We start from the raw sequence: 18,697 nt of genomic DNA on the forward strand, positions 1-18,697 counted from the left end.
CAGATTTAGAGGAGCCCTTATGAACACAGCTCCATCAACACTTCATTAGCATTTTAATCATTCATTTTCCTTCAGCTGAGTCCCTTTATTAATCAGGGGTCGCCACAGTGGGATGAACTGCCAACTTATCCAGCATATGTTTTACACAGCGGATGCCCTTCCAGCTGCAACCCAGTACTGGGTCACACCCATACACACACACTTATACACTCTGGCCAATTTAGTTGATCAGTTCCCCTATAGCGCATGTGTTTGGACTGTGGGGGAAACCGGAGCACCCGGAGGAAACCCACACCAACACGGGGAGAACATGCAAACTCCACACAGAAACACCAACTGACCCAGCTGAGACTCGAACCACTGACCTTCTTGCCTTGAGGTGATTGTGCTACCTACTGCGCCACTGTGACGCCTGCATTTTAATTGATCGTATGTTTTTGGCTTGAACACACAGCGGTAATCACAAACAATAAAATATATCAGCAATTTATCTGAGGGCGACACGGTGTCACACTGTAGCCTCACAGCAAGAAGGTTGCTGGTTCGAGTCCCGGCTGGGTCAGTTGGTGTTTCTGTGTGGAGTTTGCATGTTCTCCCCGTGTTGGTGTGGGTTTCCTCCGGGTGATCCGGTTTCCCCCACATGCACTATAGGGGAACTGATCAACTACACTGGCCGTAGTGTATGAGTGTGTGTGTGTGTGTGTGTGTGTATGGATGTTTCCCAGTGATGGGTTGCAGCTGGAAGGGCATCCGCTGCATAAAACATATACTGTGCATTCTGCATTCTGATGTGTCGAGCAGCACAAACACAAGTGTTAATTCACACAGAGTTTCTCTTTATTTGATTGAGTTTGACCTAACACAGAATCATGAATGGATGAGCCACACACACACACACACACACACACACACACACACACAGAAAGCAGCCAGGCGTTCTGACTGGGCTGTAGTGGACAGCACAATGCTCACAGATATATACAGTTTCCTGAAACCTTACAAAAATCCTGAAATATGGCTACAAAAATACCTGAGTTCACAGAGCAGCGCTGCACATGAGGGTACACAAGAGAAATCTACAGAGAATTAAAGGCATGCTAGAGCACGTGTTCATAGCCGTAGTGTTGGGTAAACAGGAGGTAGAGGTGCTGGGTCGTCTCTACTGTCCTCGTCCAGATATGGTGTGTGTGTTTCTGCAGACTAGAGGAAGTAGGACTGCAGCGTCCCGCGGCGCCGCACATCTGTGGTCCAGCAGTGAAAGCCTCCACCCAGAGAGTTAGCGTGCCGGATGCTCACCTTCACCGTCTTTATACCTGCCGGACACACACACACACACACACACACACACACACTTACAGTAAACACGCCTGCGTTTGGAACTATACTATGGTGAAGTGTGTAATATACTCTAACAACTGTACAATCACCACAACAGATCAATTACTGTAGTTGTTTTGTTACCATAGCAACCGTAGAATCACAACAACAGATCAATTACTGTAGTTGTTGTGTTACCATAGCAACCGTAGAATCACCACAACAGATCAGTTACTGTGGTAGTTGTGTTACCATAGCAACTGTAGAATCACCACAACAGATCAGTTACTGTAGTTGTTGTGTTACCATAGCAACCGTAGAATCACCACAACAGATCAGTTACTGTAGTAGTTGTGTTACTATAGCAACCGTAGAATCACCACAACAGATCAGTTACTGTAGTAGTTGTGTTACCATAGCAACCGTAGAATCACCACAACAGATCAGTTACTGTGGTAGTTGTGTTACCATAGCAACTGTAGAATCACCACAACAGATCAGTTACTGTAGTTGTTGTGTTACCATAGCAACCGTAGAATCACCACAACAGATCAGTTACTGTAGTAGTTGTGTTACCATAGCAACCGTAGAATCACAACAACAGATCAGTTACTGTAGTAGTTGTGTTACCATAGCAACCGTAGAATCACCACAACAGATCAGTTACTGTAGTAGTTGTGTTACCATAGCAACTGTAGAATCACAACAACAGATCAGTTACTGTAGTAGTTGTGTTACCATAGCAACTGTAGAATCACCACAATAGATCCGTTACTGTAGTTGTTGTGTTACCATAGCAACTGTAGAATCACCGCACCAGATCAGTTACTGTAGTAGTTGTGTTACCATATTAATTTATACAGCAGGTTAATTCAGGTGCTTTACTATAGTGTGGCTCATGGATACCCTTCAGTATTTACTCTGCTTTACTGTGGCATTTGTGGCTCTTACCCAGGCTCTCGAACATCTTTTGGATGGTGCTCTCGTTGGCGTCCACCATCACACGCTTCTCGTCCAGCATCAGCACGTTCATGGACAGCCACTTAGAGGACATCCACAGTGGATGATCTGACGGAGGAGAACACTGATATCACAGCAATATTCATCTCACACTCGTTATTCTGGTCACATTATTAACTTCTCTTTTAAAAACACATTCAAATGGAAGTTAATGGTTACCAGTTTCCAACATTGTGCACAATAACTTATATTATTGAACAGAACATTCACACTTTATTATTATTATTAGTGAACTGCCCCTTTAACTGTATTTAGTTCTGCATTTAAAGGGACAGTATTCATATTTACACTCCCTCAAGTGGTTTTAATCCTTTATGAGATTCTTTACTTGAAGTGTTTAGTGAACTATGCCTTTAAGTGGAAATAAAGCTGCATTTAAAGAGACAGTTCACACAAAAATAAAATTCCTGTAACCATTGATGTCCACAGTATTTGTTTTCCCTACCAAGTATGTCAATGGTTACAGGTTTTCAGCATTCTTCAAAATATCTTCATTTGTGTTCAACAGAGTAAAGAAGCTCATAAAGGTTTAAAATAAATAAAGAGGAAGTAAAGGATGATTGAATTTTCATTTTTGGGTGAACTGACCCTTTAAAGCTGCATTTAAAGAGACAGTGTAACATGATGAGTAAATGATGTTCAGTTATTGGTGAACTGGCCCTTTAAGGGGGAAAGGGCTGCATTTAAAGGGACAGTCCACCCTAAAATTAAAGTTTACTCACTATCTGCTCTCCATCAAGTGGTTTTAAACCTTTATGAGTTTCTTTACTCTGTTAGAAGATATTCTGAAGAATGCTGAAAACCTGTAACCATTGACCTCCATAGTAGGAAAAACAAACACTGAAGTCAATGGTTACAGGTTTCCAACATTCTTCAAAATATCTTCATTTGTGTTGGATTAAATAAAATAAATGTCAAACATTTTTCTGAGTTACTGATGCCGTGTTTAGTGAACTGCCCCTTAAAGCATCATTAATGCTGTGTGTGTGTCTTACTGTCGGGGATCAGAGGAGTCGGGGGCGTCACCACCGTCCAGCCCGCCTTCTTGAACATCTCGATCTGAGGAGAGATAGAGGAGTGAGTTTAAGAGTGTGTGTGTGCGTGTGTGTGTGTGTGTGTGTGTGTGTGCATGTGTCTCAGTGAACACTAGAGGGTGCTGTAGCTCCATTAGAGATGGGCCACAGCTCTACACTGTTACTGAACAGTTTCCGTAATTTGTGTTTGTTTATTTGCGGTGGTGAATTGCATTATGGGATGTTGATCTCTGCTCTGTCCACTTCTGATGTTGAAAATTCAACTCTAATTGACTTTTACTGACATTTTAGTGGTTTGAAGTAATATAAGAATTAATATGTAGAGAAATAAGTGTGTAAAATAAGAGTAATGTGCTGCAGTTTATTACACGGCTTCTGTAGCGTAATATACAACAGCAACACACACTATACAGCCCTGCACACTATGACACATGTGCAGAAAACACACTTTCACACACATTCCAAGGTTAAAAGTTGTTGGAGGAAAGATCAAATCCCATAATAAAGCTCAGAAGCAGAAATAAACATGAGGGAAATAAAAGCCTGAAGCACAGAATCCTGAAGTCTGCTGAGTAATGGATATGGCTTTACAGTGTAGAGTCAGCAATAAGCCTACTGTTAGGATGTACCAGCGCTCACCTGTCTGCAGGGCCGGTCAGGGTTGGACAGCACCAGCCCGGGCCCGATGATGTTGAAGGTGGCGTCGATGTGCATGGGGTTCGGGTCTTTGAAGGAGATGATGTGGATCTTGTAGGTGGGAGAGAGGTGGCGCCGCATCCACTCAATACCCATGTAGTTCGTAACCTGACAGAAAACAGGAGGAAATGTGTGTGTGTGAGAGTGTGTGTGTGTGTGTGTGTGAGCTGCTGAAACACTCCAAATATCTGAAAATCCTGAAATCAAGAAGCTTTTTCTAGACTAGTAGTAATATAGTGTTGTTTTCAGAATGAAGAGAGATTCTCTTTACAATAATCAGACAGAGGAGGAAGAGAAATCATCTCTAATAATATCAATAATAATAAATATTCTGCTTGTTTTAATGTGTAACTCTCTTCATTTGGACTCATTCGTTTCTGAAAACAACACTATTGTTGTTACTAGTCTGGAAAAAGCTTCTTGATTTCAGGATTTTCAGATATTTGGACTAGAAACCAGACACAAGCTTCCTTAAAGAGACACACACATGTATATTCTGTCATCATTCACTCCTCTGAGTTTCTGTCCTCTGTTGAACACAAAAGAAGATGTTTTGAAAAATGTTAGGAACCAGTAACTATTGACTTCTACAGTGTTTGTTTTTCCCAGAATGGAGGTCGATGGTTACCGGTTTTCAGCATTCCTCAAACTATCTTCTTTACTGTGGAGCAGAATAACTCATGACTGTGTGTGTGCAGCAGGGGGAGAGCGAGCGACTGCGGCTCTATGACTGAGTAAATGTGGATCTGTGTAAGGCCGGATGACTACAGTGTGTTCTGTGGATCTACTGCTGGTTCTTCTTCATCCACACACACGCACACACACACACACACACTCACACACTCACACACTCACACACTCACCTGACTCCTCTGGACGAATATATCAGTGCCAGCCCGGATGAAGTCTGCGGCGTCGAAGCACGGCTCGAACTCTGTGGTCACAAACTTCCCCTGAGCGGCCAGCTTATGCCTGTCCTCTACTGTGCGGATGGGGTAATCCTGCACACACACACACACACACACACACACACACACACAGCATTAGCATCGCATTACATACACATCATTACACACACAACATTTTACACACACACACACACACACACACACCTACTCACTCACACACACTGACCTGGTCGTAGAGCTGGTCCGCCATGGTGGGTTTGGGCGCAGTGGTCCAGCGGGCGCCGCGTCTAAAGTACTCTTTGATCAGGGGCCGGTACGCACGGTACTCAAAGAAGCGGGCCCTCCACGCCATCGGGGCCTCGATGATCTCATTCCCCACCACCATCAGGATATCCCTGGGCATCGCTGCGTACATGCCTGCGCACACACACACACACAGACACACACCAGAGAGAGTGAGAGACAGAGAGAGAGCATATGTGTGTGTGAGAGTATGTGTGTGTGTGTGTGTGTGAGAGAGTGTGTGTGAGTGTATACATATATATATATATATGTGTGTTTATATACATGTTTGTGTGTGTGTGTTTATATGTGTGTGTATGTATGTGTGCGTTAATGTGTATGTGTGTGTGAGAGTATGTGTGTGTGTGTGTGTGTGTGTGAGAGAGAGTGTGTGTGAGTGTATACATATATATATATATATGTGTGTTTATATACATGTTTGTGTGTGTGTGTTTATATGTGTATGTATGTATGTGTGCGTTAATGTGTATGTGTGTGTGAATATGTGTGTGTGTATATATAAATAAAATTGTGTGTGAATGTATGCGCATGTGTGTGTGTGTGTGTGTGTGTGTGTGTGTGTGTGTGTGTGTGTGTGTGTGTAAATATATATATATATATATTTTATGTCTCCACTGACCTGTAGAGCTGAAGTCAGGGGTCCGGTACTCCTGGGACCAGTCCATTGGCTCTGGCCTCCGCACCGTCACGCCCTCGTGCTGCAGGATATTGCACATCTCCTCGATCTCCGCCACCGCCTTCTGCACGTGCTCCTTCGGGAATGTCTGACCGCCGTGCTGCTGGTAGAAGGGCCAGTACTTCTCATAGGTGTTGGCCTGCGGACACACACACACACACACACACACACACACACACACACACACACACACACACACACACACACACACACACACTCAGAATGACAGATTTAATGTCAGATGTAGAATGATACAGACTGAGTGTTTCTGTTGTTGATCCACATAAGCGGACCGTTCCCTGTGTAATAGAGCTAAAAAGCCTTTAATATCACAAGTCAAATGAGAAATGAGTGGCCTGTGCACTGAGATATAATCTGTGTGTGTTTAAGACAAGAACATCAGTGACGTGACTCTTCAGACACAGCCAGGCCCAGATTGGCTAATCGAGAGGACTGGGAGAATTCTCGGTGGGTCGGTCTGTTTTTTGGCCGTGGGGGCCGGTGTCTCTAGCTGCCTGCACTCTCAGCAGTCACACTTATTTCTTCATTTGACCACAGCCTCACTCTATTTCTTCATTGTTTTACCACAGCTCTGCTCTTATTTATTTATTTTCTCACAGCCCCGTGAGCAGAATGCAGCCTGCAGGTTGATGATGACCCCATCATCTGACCCCAGACAGAGGGACCTCAGTGAATATAAGAATTAGAATAATTAATATGAATATTACACCTGCTCAATGAATATCTGCTGATCCACTACATGAATAAATCTGACATAACTTGATCAGAAATCTAAACAGGGGAGGAAAAGATGAAGCCATAATAGAAAGTAATGCTGGTGAGGAGTGCAGATGACAGCGCAATACCTTTCTCTTCCACACACACTGATATAACAGTGCCACTATGGTCCGGTGGTCCGCAACCGGAGTTTGATCCTCACCTGAGAAAATCGTCTTTTGTTTCCTTCATTTTGAGTGTTAAGACAGATCTCACGGTGTGGGTTACTCATACAGGTGTACAGCTTTTATTTTTATTTTTAGTGTGACCACCGTTATAAAGGACTGGATATCTATAAAGAAGTTTACACAGAATATATATTCAGATATTGCAGGAAAGGACATGGTGATGTTTAAAGAATAGTGTAGGAGATTTAGCCACCCTTTAATCTTCTCATATTTATCAACAACATGTGTAGTTCTAAAGCAGCTGTGTTCCTGAAAAGTAATAATATAAGCAGTAATTAATAATTAATAATTAATATAGGCAGTCTGAACTGAGGTGGGCCGGTCTAAGACTTAAAACTCCAGGGCTGAAAAGGAGTCCCACTCCGGCTCTGGACACAAACACGACCCTGTTCTGTCATTATTGGGTAATTAATGAGTTTGTGCAGAACCTCCCCCAACTCTGACACCACAGCGCACACACACGCACACACACACACACACACGTGAGTTCTTATTCTCCAGCATGTCCAGTGTGTGTGTATGTGTGTGTGTGTGTGTGTGTGTGCGCAGATTCTCACCTTCACCTCCACGGTGAACGGAGGCACGCATGCGTTCTCGGCTCGGCCCACGATCACCTCCTCCAGCGGGTCCCACTCGTTGTGCGCGCACACGGGGCACTCTTCAGACGCGGGCTCGGTCACCTGCTCGTGCTCCGTGTGCGGGAGCTCCGCGGCGGCGGAACTCGAGCTGCTCCGGGACGCGCGCGACAGCATTCCCGAGAGCGTGCGACCCACCTGCACACTCACACACACACACACACAGACACACACACACAGGCAAATGTACACTTAAATATTCAGAACATTCCAGAATAATAAACAGAAGAACTAGCCGCGAATATGTGAATATGATAATATTAAAATAACATGGGCAGCATGGTGGCGCAGTGTGGTGTATACTGTGGCCTCACAGCAAGAATGTCACTGGTTCAAGCCTCAGCTGGGTCAGTTGGTGTTTCTGTGTGGAGTTTGCATGTTCTCCCCGTGTTGGTGTGGGTTTCCTCCGGGTGCTCCGGTTTCCCCCACAGTCCAAACACATGCGCTATAGGGGAATTGATCAACTACACTGGCTGTAGTGTATGAGTGTGCGTGTGCGTGTGTGTGCGTGCGTGTGTGTGTGTGTGTGTGAATGAGTGTATATGGGTGTTTCCCAGTTCTGGGTTGCTGCTGGAAGGGCATCAGCTGTGTAAAATATATGCAGTAATAGTTGGCGGTTCATTCCGCTGTGGTGACCCCTGATGAATAAAGGGACTCAGCTGAAGGAGAATGAATGAATGAATGAATGTTGAACTCTTAATGATCATGAGGTTTACTTTGTGATTTAGTAAATGGTTTAATTGATATGGTTATAATGAAAGTGTCGTGCTGTTGTAAATAAACCTGGTTCTTCTGTAAATGGCAGTCAGCACAGCTCTTGAGGATACGGTTGGTCTTTAGATCTTCATATCTTATCATTAGTAATTAGCATAGGCTTGAGTTAATAACTCTCACCAATAATAACACACACCAGCAGCTGGCCTTACGCAAATATTCAGTTTATTACAGCATCAGTTACAGTATAAATCAACTCGATTACTGATCTGCTGAAGTGAAGGACTGCTGTACAGTCTCACAGTAAGGAGAATTAAAGGCAAATTAAATGAAGCTTAATGTGACCTGTGACGGTCACCGAGCACTCTTACAGCCTCATCATCCAGCAATCATACAGTTCCACTCATAAATGACAGATGAATGAACCACCGCATGCACACAGTACAGCCTAAAGCATGAATGAAGAGTGTGTGTGTGTGTGTGTGTGTGTGTGTGTGTGTGTGTGTGTGTGTGTGTGTGTGTGTGTTCATGATGAGCGCAAACAGATGGACACTTTACTCTCTCTCTCTCTCTCTCTCTCTCTCTGAGGAGGACGTGATTGAAGACCTCGGGTCGCTGCACACCTGTGCTGTCAATCATTCCCAACACATGGCCGGACACTCAGATTAAAATGCAGATTTACATTACAGTCACCCTGCTGTAACACCGAGAGGCCAACACAAGCCTAAAGCAGTTTACATGATGCTGACTGTATAGAAGAGTGTGTGTTAGAGTGTGTGTGTGTGTGCGTGTGTGTGTATTATCATATAGTCTACTGTAGTGTAGTGTAGTGTAGTGTACTGTACTATAGTGTAGTGTAGTGTACTATAGTGTAGTGTAGTGTAGTGTAGTGTAGTGTACTGTACTATAGTGTAGTGTAGTGTACTATAGTGTAGTGTAGTGTAGTGTAGTGTATGTTGTAAACTCACCAGGGCCCCGATCAGATGCGCGGCCTCGGCTCCCCGACTCCCCCCCCTCAGACAGCGGACTCTCAGCATGTTTCTCTGCTCCTGCTTCTGGAACTCTCTCTCCTCTTCATGCAGCTGCAGCTCCGGATCGGCCACTAGCAGAGCCGCCGCGGACACGCGCTTATATAGACTCTTCCAGCAACGTGACCCGCAGGAGGAGATCCTGACAGCAGCACATTCTTATCGCGCTCCAACACGAAGAGCAGAAAGATGACGCAAGAGCTACTGGCGGGAAATATCAGCTACTGTAAATACTGTAAATCCCGCCACCGGCTGCTGTGAGGCTGAGGGGTTACAGCACATCACTCCTCTGCTTCTGAAATGTGTGCATTACGGCTTCTTATTATGTTGAAATGCACTTGCCCTGACAATTTTATAATTACTATACAGTCACCCCCCCCCCCCCCCCCCCCCACACACACACACACACACACACTTTTCTTCACTTATGGTCACATAGAATGTCTATAGGGGCGGTGCTATCAGTCATTTAGGGCGGGGCTATCATTAATTTAGGGCGGGGCTTTCAGTCCTTTATGGTGAGCTATCAGTCCTCTAGACTTCCATTCCATTTCATTCTCTGACCTGTGAAATCGCATCACTTGACTGCGTGAGACCAATCAAGAATCAAAACAGGAGCTCTCTGGACAGAAACTTAAAATCTAGACAGAAAATTAAAAGACCAATCGCTTGCTTTTTTAAATGTCTAATCATCTTGTTTAATCCCGCCCCTTTTTACAGCGCCATACAACAGAATTTCGCACACACAAACTCGAGTGTGACCGCGGCTTTAAGCTATCAGTTCCTTACGACAGGGCTATCAGTCATTTAGGGTGGAGCTATCAGTCATTTAGGGTGGAGCTATCAGTCATTTAGGGTGGAGCTATCAGTCATTTAGGGTGGAGCTATCAGTCATTTAGAGTGGAGCTATCAGTCCTAAAGGGTGGGGCTATCATTCATTTAGGGTGGAGCTATCAGTCCTATAGGGTGGGGCTATCGGTCATTTAGGGTGGAGCTATCAGTCCTATAGGGCGGGATCATCAGTGCTTTAGGGTGGAGCTATCAGTCCTTTAGGGCGGGATCATCAGTGCTTTAGGGTGGAGCTTTCAGTCCTTTAGGGCGGGATCATCAGTCCTTTAGGGTGGAGCTATCAGTCCTTTAGGGCGGGATCATCAGTCCTTTAGGGTGGGATTATCAGTCCTATAGGGCGGGATCATCAGTCCTTTAGGGTGGAGCTATCAGTCCTTTAGGGTGGGATTATCAGTCCTATAGGGTGGGATTATCAGTCCTATAGGGCGGGATCATCAGTCCTTTAGGGTGGGATTATCAGTCCTATAGGGCGGGATCATCAGTCCTTTAGGGCGGGATCATCAGTCCTTTAGGGTGGGATTATCAGTCCTATAGGGCGGGATCATCAGTCCTTTAGGGTGGAGCTATCAGTCCTTTAGGGTGGGATTATCAGTCCTATAGGGCGGGATCATCAGTCCTTTAGGGTGGAGCTATCAGTCCTTTAGGGTGGGATTATCAGTCCTATAGGGCGGGATCATCAGTCCTTTAGGGTGGAGCTATCAGTCCTTTAGGGTGGGATTATCAGTCCTTTAGGGTGGAGCTATCAGTCATTTAGGGTGGAGCTATCAGTCATTTAGGGTGGAGCTATCAGTCATTTAGGGTGGAGCTATCAGTCATTTAGAGTGGAGCTATCAGTCCTAAAGGGTGGGGCTATCATTCATTTAGGGTGGAGCTATCAGTCCTATAGGGTGGGGCTATCGGTCATTTAGGGTGGAGCTATCAGTCCTATAGGGCGGGATCATCAGTGCTTTAGGGTGGAGCTATCAGTCCTTTAGGGCGGGATCATCAGTGCTTTAGGGTGGAGCTTTCAGTCCTTTAGGGCGGGATCATCAGTCCTTTAGGGTGGAGCTATCAGTCCTTTAGGGCGGGATCATCAGTCCTTTAGGGTGGGATTATCAGTCCTATAGGGCGGGATCATCAGTCCTTTAGGGTGGAGCTATCAGTCCTTTAGGGTGGGATTATCAGTCCTATAGGGTGGGATTATCAGTCCTATAGGGCGGGATCATCAGTCCTTTAGGGTGGGATTATCAGTCCTATAGGGCGGGATCATCAGTCCTTTAGGGCGGGATCATCAGTCCTTTAGGGTGGGATTATCAGTCCTATAGGGCGGGATCATCAGTCCTTTAGGGTGGAGCTATCAGTCCTTTAGGGTGGGATTATCAGTCCTATAGGGCGGGATCATCAGTCCTTTAGGGTGGAGCTATCAGTCCTTTAGGGTGGGATTATCAGTCCTATAGGGCGGGATCATCAGTCCTTTAGGGTGGAGCTATCAGTCCTTTAGGGTGGGATTATCAGTCCTTTAGGGTGGAGCTATCAGTCCTTTAGGGCGGGATCATCAGTCCTTTAGGGTGGGATTATCAGTCCTTTAGGGTGGAGCTATCAGTCCTTTAGGGTGGGATTATCAGTCCTTTAGGGTGGAGCTATCAGTCCTTTAGGGTGGGATTATCAGCCCTTTAGGGCGGGTCTATCAGTTATTTAGGGTGGTCTATGAGTCCTTTAGAGTGGACCTATCAGTGCTTTAGGGCGGGACTATAAGTGCTGTTCTCCTTTCTGCTCTGCCTTTATCCATTCATCAGTCTTCCTTCATTTTGTTAGCCACACCCATCTCCAACACTCCAGTCAGTTCCCAAATGATGAAATCATGCACAGCCCTGCATCTTAATCTGTTTAAAGTGGAGATACGTCACAAGAGTAAACAATGACAAAGCCTGTTCAAAGTCTGAAATCATTAGCCTAATGCATATTAGCTAGCGCTGCCGCTATATGGCACTACTCAGGGAGATTAAAAGCTGCTGTGTGATTGGCTAAGCCACGCTTCACGTGAACATATCTTTATGGTTTTCCAATGGTAATATAGACACAGTAATAACAGTCCCTAAAGAAAGACAATCTGCTTATGCTGACTTTAATAACAATGAGGAGGAGGAGGAGGAGGAGGAGGATCTGGGCCACTTCTAATCATCTGTAATGATGGTATATATCTCTTTAAGGCGTGCACATAAGTTAGTAGGTAAATGTATTTATAAAGATCATTTCACAGACAAGAAATCACAGAAGACTTTACAGTAAACTAAAACAGATCAAACCCACAGAGCAAAGCACCACTGCACCGCTGAGCTGCTCAACACTCCAGTGCTGCACTGTGTCCAGCTGTTTACACTCACTCCACTGCCCACAGCTGCATGTTATCAGTTGTGCTTCTGCTATTACCTCTCTGTCACCTGTTTGTTTTTCCAATAAACGCAGCAGGATTATTATTGGATATCATTTAGGAAAAGGTGTATTTAAATGAGCGTTACTGTAGACACACACACACACACACACACACACACACACACACACACACACGCACACACACACACACACACACACACTCACACTCACACACGTGTGGTCATCAAGAGTGAAGTACATGATGGACTGATGCAATAAATCAGCAGAGCAAGCGCTGGAAAATAACCTGAGCACTGAGACAGCACAACAATAATAACAAGAATAATAATATGTGAAGTGTGTGTGTGTGTGTGTGTGTGTGTGTGTGTGTGTGTGTGTGTGTGCTGATCATGTGCTGAATCAATGCAAGCGATCCAGAGTCCAGCACTGCGGTGGCGTATTGACCAGAGCTGAGAAGGATGAAGACCCGGGCAGAGTCCAACAGTCAGCCTGATAAACACACATACACACACACACACACACACACACACACACACACACACACACACACACACACACACACACACACACACACATACAGTCAATTATATCCAAATATACAGAAAACACCTCAGCTCAAACAGCTAAAGTCCACATGAAACCCAAATTGACAGTGTTTATTTTAACAGCACATATCATCATCATCATCATCATCATCATCATCACTCATTGTGTGCTGTTGGGTCGTTTTCATCCACTCTGGGCTGATTTTGAAAGCTTAACTTGTCCTCATCTCTGTCAGAGTTTCAGCAGATGTGATGATTTCTGCTGAGCAATCTTACTCTGACACATGTTTAGGGACAATGCTTTTGGGATATTTCCTAAACCTCCTCAACACACACTGTGTTCAGATCGACTCCTCTTTGGTGCTGTTGGTGCTGTGTTTGCCCCATTGACTTCCATTATAATCACATGTATTGATTGCAGATGATCCTGCATTCCTGAGTGCTGCTGGTTGGTGAGAGGGACAGCGTGTTATTTTTATATTTCAGTAGGGATTGCATCATCATACTGAAAGAAACGTCCAGCAAGTCTACTACTAAAGTTTACTCGTCCTCCACTTATTTAAAACCTGATCAAGACAAGGCAAACAGGACAGGAACATCACTTCATATCCTGACTGAAACACAGAGCAGCTTTTCCAGAATATTCCGTCTGCTGAAGAAACCTCAGAGAATCAGCCTCCTCTGGTATTTGTTTCTCGTGCTTATCTGTTGAATATACCGTGAGTTTAATTAAACGAGTGATGAACACAGCAGATGACAGAAGCCTTACTACAGTTAGAAACAGGCTAATCATTTAGCAATGAAGCAATCCAATAATGAAGGTTGATTTCTAAAACACAGGCTTATTCTGAAAGTGTAGCTCGATATACATGTCTGCAGATCGGGAGTTATGTTGCTAGAGGAGCGTATGGCTAAAACGAACGCTACAGGCCGGTGTGACGCTGTTCCTTTTCACGCTATCAGCTGACCGCTCACCTCCGTATAGACGGCTTTACCGCTGTTGCCAGTCTGTCCAGTGGCTCCACACGTCCGTCAGCGGACTTGTTAACCACGACAACAGAGTTTCAGTTCAGCGAAGAACCATTCCAGAAAGCAGGTCAGACAAAAACAAAACCTACAAATAAAATAAACAAGTAAACAGAGTGAGAACGTGGTAAAATCTGAAAACATGGTGAAAATCAGGGGGCTTATTTTACTTTGTAAAGCACTGCGGTTGGGTTTAGCGAAGGGGGTGGGTGGGGGGTAGATCAGGGTGGTCAGTCAGTCAGTGGACAGCGACCTCTGGTGGATTCGTGAAAACAAAAACAGCAAACAAACACCCCTCCTGGGCCGTATGTGGCGCTCTCCAGAAGTGTATTTAGGAGTACGTAACCAGAACGAGCCTGGGTTGGATTTCTCAAGGGGTCAAGCAGAAAGCATTGGTCCTATAGCTGCGTCAGAACGAGCGTCTTCAGCAACTATCAGACATTTCCTCAATTCTCAAATATAAAGAGGCCAATCTTCATTACTTCACTAAATAAATAAAAATAAGATTAATTAGCTAAAAACATAGGCCTGTAATCCGCCTGTAAACTGCTTTTATTTACTTTAGTCTCGTTTCTCCTGTGCAGTCGATCAATAACAGAATAGCCTTGTGTTTAGTAAATTCCTCCTGCGAGTAACCGTGTTCTCTCATACCCAGCTGGGTCAGTATCACGATAATACTGTACACCGTGATGAAGGCTTCAGGAATTATTGCAGGATTAACGAGGCTTTAATTAAACCCGCAGAGCGAAACGTATTCTAACAGCAGGTCATGTGATGCGCTGTAAACACTAGCATGACCATAAACCATGTTGGATAACTGCAGCGTGTCATTCTTTACACACACACAGCACTATCATTACATGACTATCAGCGCTATCGGCGTGCCCTTGAGCGGTTCACGTCCATCACGGTCTGCCGCAGTGCATGCTGGGAATCTTCAGTCGATAAGCAGAGGTCAGGGGGTTTGTGTTATCAGCTGCAGGAAAACCGCTGCTATCAGAGCCGCTAACACTGATAGCAAACACACGAGAACTGCTGTACAGAGAGAGAGAGCTGCGGATGATGAAACCGATCTGTGAACCCGCCATTCTGCACTGACCTGACTGCAGAAACACACACACACACACACACACACACACACTGCGGAGATTGTAAAAATGTTTGAAATCAGAGAAGTAGTGATTTCTAAATCGACTCGGACTCGTGTTTGATTGCAGACAATACAATACAAATATAAACCTCATCATTTATATTGCCCCATTCTTCCTGCAAACAAGTCTGGAGGTGGGCAACAGTGCGGGGTCTTCATTGTCACACATTCTCTATTGGAGAGAGTTCGGGACTGCAGGCAGGCCAGTCCAGTGCCTGCATCCTCTTCCTCCGCACACACACACACACACTGAGACTCCGTGTGTGATGTCCTGAAAGCACTGATGTCAGGTCAGGTGTTAATGCTCTCTCAGACGCTGCAGTGAGCTTCCAGCAGGAGCTTTTCAGCAAACACTGATAAGCGTGTACTAGTGACCCACTTCAACAGGCAGAAGCAGAAAATACAGAAGCTTCAGCCTGGAACGTCCTGCTGACTCTGCAGATTGTGCTGTTTTCACAGTTCTGGGTTATAAAGCCACAGTTCTGGGTTATAAAGCCACAGTTCTGGGTTATAAAGCCACATTTCTGGGTTATAAAGCCACAGTTCTGGGTTATAAAGCCACAGTTCTGGGTTATAAAGACACAGTTCTGGGTTATAAAGACACAGTTCTGGGTTATAAAGACACATTTCTGGGTTATAAAGCCACATTTCTGGGTTATAAAGCCACAGTTCTGGGTTATAAAGCCACAGTTCTGGGTTATAAAGACACAGTTCTGGGTTATAAAGCCACAGTTCTGGGTTATAAAGCCACAGTTCTGGGTTATAAAGCCACAGTTCTGGGTTATAAAGCCACAGTTCTGGGTTATAAAGCCACAGTTCTGGGTTATAAAGACACAGTTCTGGGTTATAAAGACACAGTTCTGGGTTATAAAGACACATTTCTGGGTTATAAAGCCACAGTTCTGGGTTATAAAGCCACAGTTATGGGTTATAAAGCCACAGTTCTGGGTTATAAAGCCACAGTTATGGGTTATAAAGCCACAGTTCTGGGTTATAAAGCCACAGTTATGGGTTATAAAGCCACAGTTCTGGGTTATAAAGCCACAGTTATGGGTTATAAAGCCACAGTTCTGGGTTATAAAGACACAGTTCTGGGTTATAAAGCCACATTTCTGGGTTATAAAGCCACATTTCTGGGTTATAAAGACACAGTTCTGGGTTATAAAGACACAGTTCTGGGTTATAAAGACACATTTCTGGGTTATAAAGCCACATTTCTGGGTTATAAAGCCACAGTTCTGGGTTATAAAGCCACAGTTCTGGGTTATAAAGACACAGTTCTGGGTTATAAAGACACAGTTCTGGGTTATAAAGCCACATTTCTGGGTTATAAAGCCACAGTTCTGGGTTATAAAGCCACAGTTCTGGGTTATAAAGCCACAGTTCTGGGTTATAAAGCCACAGTTCTGGGTTATAAAGCCACAGTTCTGGGTTATAAAGCCACAGTTCTGGGTTATAAAGACACAGTTCTGGGTTATAAAGCCACAGTTCTGGGTTATAAAGCCACAGTTCTGGGTTATAAAGCCACAGTTCTGGGTTATAAAGCCACAGTTCTGGGTTATAAAGCCACAGTTCTGGGTTATAAAGCCACAGTTCTGGGTTATAAAGCCACATTTCTGGGTTATAAAGCCACAGTTCTGGGTTATAAAGCCACAGTTCTGGGTTATAAAGCCACATTTCTGGGTTATAAAGCCACAGTTCTGGGTTATAAAGCCACAGTTATGGGTTATAAAGCCACAGTTCTGGGTTATAAAGCCACAGTTCTGGGTTATAAAGACACAGTTCTGGGTTATAAAGACACAGTTCTGGGTTATAAAGACACATTTCTGGGTTATAAAGCCACAGTTCTGGGTTATAAAGCCACAGTTATGGGTTATAAAGCCACAGTTCTGGGTTATAAAGCCACAGTTCTGGGTTATAAAGCCACAGTTCTGGGTTATAAAGCCACAGTTCTGGGTTATAAAGCCACAGTTCTGGGTTATAAAGACACAGTTCTGGGTTATAAAGACACAGTTCTGGGTTATAAAGCCACAGTTCTGGGTTATAAAGACACAGTTCTGGGTTATAAAGCCACAGTTCTGGGTTATAAAGCCACAATTCTGGGTTATAAAGCCACATTTCTGGGTTATAAAGCCAAATTTCTGGGTTATAAAGCCACAGTTCTGGGTTATAAAGCCACATTTCAAAAATTTCAAAAATAAATTTCAAATTTCAAACATTTCAAAAATAAAGCCTCCTGTGACAGGAGGTTAAGGAGTTGGCTGTCTGGTGTAGCCACAACAACCTGGAGCTCAACACGCTCAAAACAGTGGAGATGATAGTGGACTTCAGGAGAAACCCCCCTGCTCTCCCCCCACTGAGCATCATGGACAGCATTGTGGCAGCAGTGGAGTCATTCAGGTTCCTGGGCACCACCATCTCTCAGGATCTGAAGTGGGACACTCACATTGACTATATTGTCAAAAAAGCACAACAGAGGCTGTACTTTCTTCGTCAGCTGAGGAAGTTTAACCTGCCAAAGGATCTGCTGAAACAGTTCTACACCTCCATCATTGAATCAGTCATCTGCACATCAATAACTGTCTGGTTTAGCTCAGCTACTAAATACGACCTCCAAAGACTACGTCGAATAGTTCGGACAGATGAGCGAATCACTGGTACAACCCTTCCTACTCCCCAAGAACTGTACTTATCCAGAGCGAGCAGAGGGCTGCCAAAATCACTCTGGACCCCTCACACCCAGCACACTGCCTCTTTGAACTTTGACCTTCTGGTGGACGCTACAGAGCACTGCGCACCAGAACAGCCCGACACAGGAACAGTTTTTTCCCTCAGGCAATCCATCTCATGAACACTTGATGATAATAATTGTGGAACCAACATCACTACTTGCTATACACTTTTATACACATATACACTTATTTAACAACACACTTTACATGCCAATTTGCACATAACAGCTGCACATATAATGTTATATATAGTAATAAACATGTACATACACTTGTCAATCTGTATATTTGCACTCACTACTTACTTCTATTTTTTTTTATATATTTATGATCTGTTTGTTGTCCTGTCTCTGTAATGCAGCTGCACTGTAGAAGCTTTGTCACCAAAACAAATTCCTAGTATGTGTGAACATACCTGGCAATAAAGCTCTTTCTGATTCTGATTCTGGGTTATAAAGCCACAGTTCTGGGTTATAAAGCCACAATTCTGGGTTATAAAGCCACAGTTCTGGGTTATAAAGACACAGTTCTGGGTTATAAAGCCACAGTTCTGGGTTATAAAGCCACAGTTCTGGGTTATAAAGCCACAGTTCTGGGTTATAAAGCCACAATTCTGGGTTATAAAGCCACAGTTCTGGGTTATAAAGACACAGTTCTGGGTTATAAAGCCACAGTTCTGGGTTATAAAGCCACAATTCTGGGTTATAAAGCCACAATTCTGGGTAG

General features: G+C 44.3%; 1 protein-coding gene across 1 annotated transcript; it reads right to left on the minus strand.

Moving 5' to 3' along the window:
• Positions 1-815: 815 nt before the first annotated feature.
• On the minus strand, positions 816-9,381 carry gatm (glycine amidinotransferase (L-arginine:glycine amidinotransferase)). The gene is made up of 9 exons (XM_056478119.1): positions 9,237-9,381; positions 7,477-7,692; positions 5,898-6,093; positions 5,202-5,392; positions 4,931-5,068; positions 4,011-4,175; positions 3,333-3,396; positions 2,269-2,385; positions 816-1,313 (listed from the first exon to the last, which is right to left on the minus strand). The coding sequence occupies exons 1-9, from the start codon at positions 9,303-9,305 to the stop codon at positions 1,201-1,203; spliced, it is 1,269 nt and encodes a 422-aa protein (XP_056334094.1). The 5' UTR covers positions 9,306-9,381; the 3' UTR covers positions 816-1,200.
• Positions 9,382-18,697: the final 9,316 nt, after the last annotated feature.

Source organism: Danio aesculapii, chromosome 18 (genome assembly GCF_903798145.1).
Source record: "Danio aesculapii chromosome 18, fDanAes4.1, whole genome shotgun sequence".
Classification (NCBI taxonomy): Eukaryota; Metazoa; Chordata; class Actinopteri; order Cypriniformes; family Danionidae; genus Danio; species Danio aesculapii.